Source organism: Oculina patagonica, chromosome 8, assembly GCF_052425735.1.
Source record: "Oculina patagonica isolate OP01 chromosome 8, crgOcupat, whole genome shotgun sequence".
NCBI lineage: Eukaryota > Metazoa > Cnidaria > Anthozoa > Scleractinia > Oculinidae > Oculina > Oculina patagonica.
Window position 1 is genome coordinate 1429080 of NC_135765.1, and position 11354 is coordinate 1440433.

Genomic DNA, 11354 nt, shown 5'->3' on the forward strand with positions numbered 1-11354 from the left:
GTCAGTGTCTCGAAGCAAAGAAAAGGCTTCAAGGTTTTTAAACCACTCTAAAAGAAGCGCTGGCTGGCAATATGCTCAATTTTGGCTTTCAACAAAAGTGACCTTGCGTTTACGTTTATCTATGAGATTTTGGAACCATATCGTAAGTTTTTTATTTTGTGATGAAATTAAGCAAGATTAGAGCCACTTGGACATTATTTGTGGACTAGACGGGTTACGCGATACATTGCGTGACATTGCGTGACAGATACAACGGTGTCTTCTTGGAAGATTGCAGTTTGCCTTTTAGCTGAGAATTGACAGTCCATACAAAGAGTGCAATAAACACTGGGGAATGGTAACGAATGTTTTTAAAAATAATCTAGGAACAATGAGCCATTGACTGCTTATAGGTCACGTGATCCTGTCAACTTTCCTAGGAAAAAAAACTTGATCATCTGAGATCTAGCCTATAGTGACAAGGATGGTGATTTCTAAGAAATCTGTAATACCTTAGAGGAGAAAAACATGCATAAACCTCAAACACGGGCCATCATTTTGCCCTGGTGGACGGCTCTCGTTCTTGCTGCGGCACTGGTGACATTATTCCCGGCGTTATTGTATTGTGTCCGTGAGATTGTTGTCCTGAAATCGCGCGTCGACGAACAACAGCAGACAATTGAATCTTTAGAATCCGTCACAGCGCAGATTCGACGTCGAACTGTGGGAGACGAGATATCGAGCGAGAAAGCAAACGAGGCGTTCCAGAGGTTTTTAAAACTCGAGGTTTGACCTTTTTTCGCTGTCTTTAATAGATAAATGTTGATATCGAACGACCTGTGGGTCTTATGTAGCGGCGCTTTAGCATTACGCGAGTAACAATGCGCGCTAGGCAAGTGCGTTTCTACTCGCTTTGCTCAAGTCGCTCGGTGACCTTCATTGGGTTTAGACGAGGCTTTAAACGTCGCTGGACCTCTTTTAAAACTAATCTATTGACCATCCAGACAGTCATCTTCTGCAAAAGCATTCTAGATATTTATCTGTGTGAACTGAGGGTTATTTCCGCGTTGTCGTCTTCGTGTTTTGTTCTAGGATGATGTCGAAGAGTTGCCGGTCCGGATTAAGAGAGAAGCTGGTAACACATGTCGCTGTAGACGAGGTATTGATTATAACCATTTTGACATGTCTTGTTATAGATCTACAACTAAATTTTAGTATGCATCAGAATCTAGGTTCGGGGGGGGGGGGGGAGTAGAGGGTGTGGTGATGCTAAAGAATTTTTGACGTCGGTACATTAGATGTCCCTTCCCCCTTCTCCCCCAACCCCTCTGCGCCGGGTTTTTGTCAGATCAGGGGGACATCTTGTTTTGTTTTCCAAGAACGTTATTGTGCACAAGCTAAGAGTTCATTTTTGCGAAAAACGGCAGGCATTTTATTAAAGCTATCAGGGAACCGAAAATCCGCGAATCATGGCTCTTATTAAAGGGCTGATTACTCCAAAATCATGAACCTATAACTTACTTGTTGTCGCTTTTAACATGAATCGCATTTTTTTTTTTGTTTCAAAGTATAATTAATTTCTGTACTCTAAGTCACTTTTATCCTCAGTCACTCTCTAAAACACGCCACTTACACGCTAAGGTCATCCAAAATATTCTACCATCTGTTAATGGAGTCCAGTTTTCAATGAAAATTTTAAAAATGTTACCTTTGTTCAACTCTTGGCGGCAATCCATAAAATGTGTTTTCTCGGAAGTCCCGTTTTATATCGTTGCGTGGTTCATTCCCAGTGAGAAGCATGGAACACCAGTTGGACTGCAATTCGCTCATTAACTGATCACTGAAAAAAAAAAGAAAATAGCGGTTTTCGATTTTCAAGTTTACATAAAAATCAAGTCTGGGATGATTTTAGTTTTATTGTTGCAATCGTCACGCCACGTAAAGCGTGACAGGTGGTCACTGAGGTTAAAGGCTTATTTTTCAAGCTATATTTATCGTAACAACACTTTATTGGCTTATATGCAACATATCCTGTTCTTGTAAAGTGATACACGCTCAGGAAAGTTTTTGTTCTGTTCTTAATGTGTTCTGGCACGTTCTTGACCCTGATGCTGAAAAAATGTCTGACCTACAACAAAAATTAGCAACATCATTTGCCGGCTTTGCTTTGGAAAATTGGAAAGCAGTTTTAAAAGACGAAAGAAGACATGCTGAATAATTTTACTCATGTCGGTGATGTTACAAACCAAGGTAGCGAGAAACAATGGAGTATTTTGACCTTTTCAGCAAAAGGAGTAAATGAATATTATTGGAATCCACTTTTGTCAACAGAATGACTTAACAGCTATTACGGGATATTATTTCACGCAAGTCACAATTGCTGTGCACGTCAATATTTCCTGAGTAATCATTCAGCAACGCTGTTGTTTTTATCCAGCCATATTTTAATCAAAGTTTTTTTCCCGTTCTAGGACCAAAAGGAGCGCAAGGGCAAAAAGGACAAAAAGGTGAGTCACTTCAGTGATGTTACACCAAGTATCTGACAAAAAACGCAAAACGCCGGATCCTATCTTGTTTTTGTTTTCTTTTTGTTTAAGTGGGGTCGACGCCACTGTAAAGTTATTTATAGGGTTAGACTGAAAGCTTATACACTGAAATTCAGTTAACGGTAAACGAGTTAACTGAATGACGTATTGTTGATAAGACCGTACCGCTGCATCCTGCTGCATGCATTCATAGTCACCAATAATTTGTAGTCCTTACTTTAGACCATCACGCAATTATTCCTAAACTCAAACGTTTTTATTTTAGGACAAAGGGGACGGAGGGGGAGACCAGGTAAGACCGGTCTTCGTAAAATATGCAGTGATATATCTGCGAAACAATTCAAGAGCAATATACTCTACCTAAAGAATTTTGCGAAAACGGTTACTAAAACTTCGTGTTACCATTACATTGTCATAAATTTTACTACAAAATGGTACTGTCGTTCGACGTTTTTCTCATTCTCTCATTTTCAAGAAACCGAAAAGGCAAGGCATCCGAGCGTGATAAGTTGCCCATAAAGATAACGGAATCGTCAAAGACGCCAAAAGCAGGACCGGTTCACAAGTATCTTCGTTTACTGCATTATTATTTATCTTTATTTTATATATTTTTTCAGGTGTTGACGGCAATAAGGGAGAACCGGGAACTGCTGGGCCGCCAGGAATAAATGGACAAAAAGGAGACACAGGTGAAATGGGTACAATTCAAACCCCTCGATCTGTTTTACTGTGCTGTACTTATTTTTGTTGTATTCCGGCGAGTATTCGCTAGTTTTGTGGCTTACCATAAAGATAGCGTATATGTTTTATCTGTCGTTTTTTTTCTTGTCTTTCTGCCACTTTAACACTTAAAGAAAAAATAGCTTTTCCGGTCGATGTTATTCTGAAGGCCTGGCCAAACGGAGACGTAAGTGGTTAACTTGTGTCTCCGTTTGGCCAGGACTTGCGTGCGCTTGCGTTGACTTCCGATGGCTTGCGTTCGCTTTGGTCGGGATCAAATTTGCACGCGAGTCAACGCAAGTTTTTCACCGTTTGGCCAACAAACGCAAGTCAACACAAGTCTTGGTGTTTATTTCAAATACTGAATTGCAGCGCGCGCATTAGCATTGAAATGGCATTTTTGACAACTTTAGTCCAGTCCCTGAACTCTCTCTTCCGCGCGCCTTTTGGGGCTGAACCCAGGCGCGCGAAGAGAGAGTCCAGGATAACTTGCATGTGCATGCGCTGGTTTTTCCCCCAGAATTGAAAAACCTTATTTGGCAGCCCTTTTGAAAACGCGCGCGCACAGATGACGAGTTCAACTACGCGACCGTGTACTAAAGCAGGATCACCGGAATAACTTTAAAAAGCCAAGCTTTGTAGTCAGTGTCTGCTAAAAGCTAACGGCCAAAACAAAAATCGCTATCCGTCAACTATTCCTAGTATTTTGTAGCTGTTTATTTAATTGGTTTTGGAAGCAATTGAGCACAGTTTTTTCTTGCATTTATTCGCGCGCTCGGTCGCGTAGTTGAATTCGTCATTTGAGCGAGCCAGTTTTAGCCTAGCGCGCGCGTCCCAAGCAAGTGACGCCACAGTCGTCGCTTCTGATTGGTTCGTTCTGAGCATGCACATGCAAGTTATCCTAGACTCTCTCTTCGCGCGCCTGGGTTCAACCCCTATAAAGGGCGCGTGGAAGAGAGAGTTCAGGGACTGGACTATGACAACTTGCGAGCCTGTTAGGCCACCCAACGCAAGTCTGTTCGCAAGTTTTACTTGCGATTACTTGTGTCCACTTGCGTTACCATTTGGCCAGGGATCAAGAGGTGTACCTTTGTCATCCAACATTCAAACACTTACCCAGTCTTCCTCTGCATCTCTTTCTAGGTGACCAAGGGGAGCCTGGCGCCCAAGGTATTGTCAAGTTGTGTGAAGTTTACCTAGAAAGAGTACGGTGCTGTTTTAATAATGACAGAATACTGCTTTAATTATGGTCGTTAAGCTTAGAGAAACGTTCTTGCACAACTGTGGCAATTTACTTAATTTTATATATCTGTGAAATGCGTACAGAGCTACATAGAAAACCGTGAAAGTTGTTGCCTCACAGTGGTTAAGCAAAGAGTACATGTAATTAAAGTCGCGCTAAAGTGCTTCAGTTCGTAACTGCGATAAATGTTTGACTAGGACTCTGAAACCGTTTTTTTTTTTCTTTTCATACAGGTTTACCAGGCTCAATGATAGGCGTGAGTACTTTGTTCTATATTTTCCAAGCTGAATAATTTTTCTATATTTATTTTTCGGAGGCTAAACTCTTAAACTGCAAAATGGTTTACATCGTAATTCGTATGCTAACAGACATTAGAATTGTTTGCTAGAAATCATATCCAACAAACGCTTAAATATTCCATTTTTTGGTCGCTTGAAGCTAGCCTGAAATTCAGCCGCCTTCTCTTGTCGCTTACTCCTCGACGTACTAACTTTCTCGGGATCAAGCGGGAAACACCCGAAAGCGATGTGTCTTAGCTATTGGGGTATAGGGGGTGTGTTTTTCTAGTGGTCAAAACACGCAAAACTTGCTCTTTCTGACGTGGTTTATGATGTACCTTATTGTTACTTATTTTCGCGGGACTTTTTGGAATGGAGGGGTGCGGGGTTTGTTGAAAAAAATATAAAAAAAAAAAAAAAAAAAAAAAAAAAATTTTTAAAAAAAAAAAAAAAAACAAAAAAAAAAAGTAAACATCAGTTACTGTTCTTTCTACATTTTATTTTAGCCCAGAGATTCTGCGCACATTGTTGGGTATGGTGAGCACATTAACCCGCCAACAGGTACAACAAAATGTTAGTGTTACATTTCTTGATTTCTTAATTGTATAAAAATCAGTTATTTTCGCCTGTTAATTCACAGCTGCTTGATTACGTCATTAAGTGGATTTGCCATGCACATTGCTCCAAAAGCGTTTATTTCGACTTTTCCGGGTTTTTTGAGCACTTTTAGTTGTTTCTCTGATATCCAGGGTCAGTTTAGCTTTTTTCTGCTAGGGAGCGAAAAATGGAAATAAGGGGGAAGAGGGCGACGCTCAGGGTCAGTTGGGAGAGTACATCACATCTGTGAAGTTCAAATGCGTCACAAAACACTATTTCAATCTCCAGTTTTTCCAGTGACTCGCTAAGTAATATCGCTGACATTATACAAGCCTCACCCGCACACATTCTGTTACCACGTCACGTAATCTCCAGAAAGGATTGCGTGATCAAACAAAAAGACGGTGCCTACATGTGACGTCACGTCGGCCGTACTGATGTGCAAAACATTGATATTTTGGGAAATTAATTCTACTTTTATATAACGTTTTCCCATCCTAACTCCAATATGGCATCCATAAAGCCCTTAGCCTGTAAACAGGCCCTCGTGTCGAGGATGGGGGAAAAGTAAGGGGAAGAAAAAGGGGGGGGGGGGGAGAAAGGGGATATCCCCCCCTCTTTGGCGAAAGCCCATGGTTTTCTCAGTCTTCCTTGCTAGCTTTTAGCTTTAAAAATGTGTTCCACCCATTTTGTTTAACACTAAAACGTTCTTAGCTTCCCCCACAGTTCATCGCATCACCAACTGGAAGCTCAGCCACAAAACCGGAAGTATCAAGTTCGTTAGCAACAGCTTCCTCGTGATTGGTACAGCCGGTTACTACTTCGTGTACAGCCAACTGTTCTATTACGCCGGGGACACTCTCTTCATGGGCCACTACACGTACATCAATGAGGAACCAGTCATGCGCAGTCTGAGTAGCGTGGTCAGCGAGACAAAAAAGTACAACACGAATTACCAAGGAGCGGTTTTCCTGCTCAGGAAAGGCGACAAAATTTCCGTGCGCATCCCTTTCACAAAGTCGTATTTTATGAACAGGGAGACCAGCTATTTCGGCGCTTTCCTTGTAAGCCCCGCGGTAAATACCACCAGTGTTGCTGAATCAACTTCTACTGGTCAGGATCCTCAGTAAAACGAGAATTTTGTGGATTTCTTTGTAAACTGCGAACAGTCCAATAAGATTGTGAAACAGCTAAGCCACTACCTTGATTAACCAAACAAACAAAACTTACACACACGAAACAAGCATAGGCATAAACGCAAGCTCAATAAACGTCTTTGAACTAGATAGGTTGATGTAAGCACAAGCGCAAGTATAAACGCAAGCACAAGAAAACAAATAACTTTTTCTTTTTTGTGCTTTCGCTTATTTGGACGGCGCCCATGAAACCGGGGTAACACAAGCAGTGAAGCACGAGCAGTCCTTTATCAAGCCTTTCGACGACCTTTAAAAGCTGCTTTACACGTGCCATGTAAGCATAAGACATAAGCGTGAGGTCGATTAACATTTGGACACTGCCCCTCTGTCTGTTGCCTTGTGCTCGTGCGTACCACGCGTTTGAAAAGCCTTGTGCTTTGTTTTATACTTGCGCTTATCCTTACGCCTGCAAGATACGTGTAAGTGACAAGCCTTAGGAAGCGGGGAGGCAGCACAATTGCAAGCAGACACAACTACCGTAAAATATTGATAAAAAGGCCCCGGGCTTATACAACTTCGTAAGGACTTTTGGTTGGGCTTATGACTGGGGAGCTTATATACGAAGGGGTTAATAAGCGGCATAAAAAACTGTTCGGAAAAGAGTTGAAAAGAAACAATTTTAAGACACTGATGAGAGAGGGGACGGGGCTTCTTTTTCTTTAGCAGAGAAATGGGCCTTTACTGGCGGGAGGGGGAAGGGGAGAGAGGGGCTTATAAGAGGTATTTTATGGTATTTTGTTACCGTCCCCGTCCAGGCTAATACACGCCAGCTTTGGAAATTCTTGCCTTTGTTTTTTACAACTTATGAGCCCGCAAACGTATCAGCAGCATTAATTTTGTTCTTGGCTGATAAAAAATCTCACCAACGGTAACGAACAAAGATGATTCTTGAACATTTAAAATAACTTTTCTCGATCGTAACTGTTCAACCAGTTAAAGAGTTTCGTGATACTGTAACTGACAAAATTTTCTTTAGACTACACAAGTGTTTTTCTTTCTATTTTTGCGCCTTTTGAGGATCATTCTGTTGTACCCATGGCTACTTACAGTTCCTTAAAAACTAGCCTGTATACGCCCCCCCACCTCCCCTCAAAAATCCTTTCCCCGATTTTTTGCTTACGATTTATGAAATTTAAATTTTGTACATTATCATAAATAAAGTTAAGTAAGTAATTTACACAATAATTTTCATGCGCACTGTATAAATTCCTTTTAAATATAAAAAAAATTACATTTAGTTTAGGAGTGAAAGTCTTTAAATACAGCTGACAACTCGGCTTTTAAAACAAGCATTTTTAAGTTTAAGTTTTTAAATTTGTAACTTTTTAATTTTTTTACATTGTATATAGTAGGTTGGGTCAGTAAGTTAGTTAGCGTAGTTTTTTAAAAAATATTTTTATAATTTCGTTTTTGTAAAGCACCATTAAACCTATGGGAAATGGGGCTTTAAACTGTTAAAAACTCCAAATGAATTAATTGTTTGTCTTCAAAAAAATAATAAATTAGTATTTTGTTAATGTCGTCACGCGGGAGAAAGATTGTGTGACATAGCCTACGTGACCAGAGACACAATTGTATAAATCTAGTTGTAAATAAATGCCATTTAGATGCTCTCCGTTCTGTTCTGTGCGTGTTTACGTATTCACGAAATTCTTCAAGATTTACCTATGAATGGTCTAATCAGTTTGAAATTATTCCCCATTATTAGTGGCAGGTCAACAAAAAACATAAATACTAAGTGATTTACAAGGCATATTTACAATAATAACTCAAGTAAAAATTCTGATATAGAAGGCAAAATTCACTGTTGCAGGGACCTCGAAACTTTTTTCAAATTGGGGGGGAGGGGTTGGGTGGAGGGTGACTAATGTCTTGAAGTGGGGGCCTTTAGAGCTCTTCTCTTAGGAAGTCTTTATTTTTTGGAAATATTTGGGGGGGGGGGCGGGGGGTTCTAAAGCCAGCCACCCCACCCAGCCCCCAGCTCCGCAGTCCCTGTGTTGCCTGCATAGCAGACACCTGTGTAGTTTTTGTGTGCGCATTTAGAAAACGCAAAAGGCACGCCCAATAATAACACAGGCACCTGCTACGCAGGCTAAATTCAGAGGCATGACCCCACGAAAATAATTCATATTGTTTTGCAACTGACAGTGGAATGTACGTAACAACCAAGAATAAAGAATGGAATGTGTGACAAATTTTAAGCATACATTACTGCTACCCACTGTGCGTTCTCAATATAATTATTAGTATTCACTTAAATCTTTATATTTGTTCTGGTTTTAGTGCGTTTTAATACTATTAAAGGAAAATTCTCAAGTGCGTAAGGGATAATTCAGACTGATGAAGAGAAAATTAAATTCACTTTCGATACGGTGAGGTGCATTACTGTTAATTTTTACATAAATACATTAATAATTAATGGCAGAAAATTAGGCCAGTTCATGGCTTATGTGCAAGAGATAAATCATGACCCATTGCCAACGCATGTATTAAATACAGTTTGATAAACTAGAAAAAAAAAACACTGGCAATCAGAATAGATTTTGTGACTTACAATTATAAACAGGCACCAATGTCACGCTTCGCAGCTTTCATGAAAGATCTTGCAAGTGACACAATAATAGCCTTGATTATTTTTGCGACAATCGCTGGGACTCACCGAGCTTTGCATTTCTCCAGAACACGACAAAAAGAATGATTGAAAATCTTTGTTCGAAGTTAAGGAACAGGCCGGCGGCGAGCAGTCATTATTCTTGAACGCGAAAGAATGGAGGGAATGAAGGAAAACTCAACTGCTATTATAAAAGGACGAATGAATTCAGAATGCCTTGCAAGGAATTGTATAACTTGCTGCTAAGCAATTCAATAGCAGAAAAGGATGTTAATTTTTGCAAGGCTTACCGAAGGGTTTTCTTGTCAGTAGCGTATACCAAATGTAATCTTTATTAGCGGACAAAACTACAAATCCGAAGCAAACGGTTCGTAGCAGCACTCAGAGCCGGCAAAATGTGTTCGTAACTGGTCGTAACTGGAGTTTTCTATCTCAAGACACTACGATTAAATGTTGTTTAACTTCATAACATGTCTTACCTCTAAGATCTTTAACTTTCACCGGTTCTCTGTTACAAATTGTGAAAAATAGGTCTTTTTTCGACATTTTTTCCTCGTTCTCCACGTCAAGATAGAATGTGCTGACAAAGGACATATTTTCGACCTGATGAAACTGAACTGGGTGGGGGATTCCCCAGAGTCATTAGGTGGTCACGTGTTGAATTGAAAACAATTAGAAATTTCCGTAGTCTAATGAGACAGCTCCTAATCACAAATAACGTTTCAGTTGTTTTAGAATAATAGCAAAGAGAGCGATCGCTGACTAAGATTCAAGTCCCTCTCCGAACCAAGTTCATCGTGATGGGGCAAATTTCTAACGATTTCAGTCATATGGCATTTGGGTAGTCTCTTTAGCTGGTCACGCAACACTCCCTATTTACCAGATTTGTAACGTTCACTCCTTCCCTTTTTCAGTATAAACTCTCTTTTTTTATAACAACCTCTTTTGTAAGAACTTTTGAGCCTAGGAAAGGGCAAATTAACAACATGCTAAGAATGAATCCAAGGCAGAAATTTGGGTAAGAACGAACTTTTTTCCTGTTTGTTGTTAATGATCAAATATATGTACGGCAATCTTTATTCATATCCAACCTTGCCAACATTGTTATCGATCACCCATCATTGATCAACGTGAACATGTACATAAAATCAACTTTGTTTTACGAGGGTTGCACATAACAGTCTTTCGACTGACAAACCTGTGGCCCTCGGATTCTCGATCGAATTGGAATTTAGAAGTGTTGGTTTTTGCAGTTAGCATTGAATTCATTGCAGTACCACTTTGTTTTTAAAACTTAAAAAATAAGAAATTTTCAGGCTCGGATCTTTGGAAAATTAAATTTATAACGTTCAGCTTCGGCAACAAATAAGTCGTTCTTAGAAAAAAAAGAGTGTATTGCTGAAAGGATAGAAGATAATTTGGCTGAAAAAGCCTGTCATTGTTTACAGAACAGGGAGTTGGGGAAAAGGGGCAAGACGTGTCCCAGCTTACTGCGTCTTTCAATAGAACGCAAACTCTGGAGCTCAAACCCCACTAGCTATGAACGGTTCTGTTTTTTGCTGCCTTCATTCATAATTTTGGCGACAGCCAGCGAGCCTTCAAAAACATCAGCAAACAAAATGGATCGAAATCTACTGACCAATCGTAACTCACAGAGGTGGACCTTATAAAAGTGAACTTCTGTTTCCTGAGAGGCCCCCTTAGATGATTGAGTGCAGGGAAATAATATCTCCTATTTCATAAGCACGATTCGTAGTGTGTGCGTGTGTGTGTTTGGAAGGGGTGGGGGGAGGGGGGGGGGGTGGTCAGTGAGCCAAAACCTGCGTATAGGCTAGGGGAATTACGGGTGAAGGAGAGAGAAAAGGGACGGGAAGCGGGATTTCCAAGATAGCGGGTGCCAGGAAAAAGGAATTCTCATTATTATAATTTATTGTTATAATAAAAGCACTAAGCGTCGGGAGCCAATAAAGGATGGGGCAGGCGGACAGCAAGCGGGAGTAAATGGTCTGGAAAGCGGGAAGATTACCCACCCCCACCCCCACGCGCACTGTCCCTTGCCCCTCCAACAATTCGTTTTGATTCTTTATATTTATCTGCCGGTTTGACTGGAAACGCCATAACTGGAGGAAATTATCAATCAAGAAGTCTGCGACACCGAAGATTATTTTGTAAGATTTTAATTAA

The 11354-nt window shown here is 40.4% G+C and overlaps 1 protein-coding gene and 1 long non-coding RNA gene across 2 annotated transcripts; one reads left to right on the plus strand and one right to left on the minus strand.

Annotated features, from left to right (window-relative positions):
- The first annotated feature begins 410 nt into the window (after positions 1-410).
- On the plus strand, positions 411-8169 carry LOC144661989 (uncharacterized). The gene is made up of 9 exons (XM_078522722.1): positions 411-765; positions 1072-1138; positions 2451-2486; positions 2791-2817; positions 3143-3223; positions 4389-4415; positions 4722-4744; positions 5273-5339; positions 6090-8169. The coding sequence occupies exons 1-9, from the start codon at positions 508-510 to the stop codon at positions 6491-6493; spliced, it is 990 nt and encodes a 329-aa protein (XP_078378848.1). The 5' UTR covers positions 411-507; the 3' UTR covers positions 6494-8169.
- On the minus strand, positions 1701-9771 carry LOC144661990 (uncharacterized). The gene is made up of 3 exons (XR_013572374.1): positions 9650-9771; positions 4362-4441; positions 1701-1819 (listed from the first exon to the last, which is right to left on the minus strand). It is a non-coding gene; the product is annotated as an uncharacterized LOC144661990 (long non-coding RNA).
- Between the last annotated feature and the right edge of the window lie 1583 nt (positions 9772-11354).

What these genes read in the sequence shown, in the direction of transcription:
- LOC144661989 (XM_078522722.1), top strand. Translation starts at nt 508, where the DNA reads ATGCATAAACCTCAAACACGGGCCATCATTTTGCCCTGGTGGACGGCT. An exon ending in AGAGGTTTTTAAAACTCGAG is followed by an intron (nt 766 to 1,071) that starts GTTTGACCTTTT and finishes GTTTTGTTCTAG; the next exon opens with GATGATGTCGAAGAGTTGCC. An exon ending in AGGGCAAAAAGGACAAAAAG is followed by an intron (nt 2,487 to 2,790) that starts GTGAGTCACTTC and finishes TTTTTATTTTAG; the next exon opens with GACAAAGGGGACGGAGGGGG.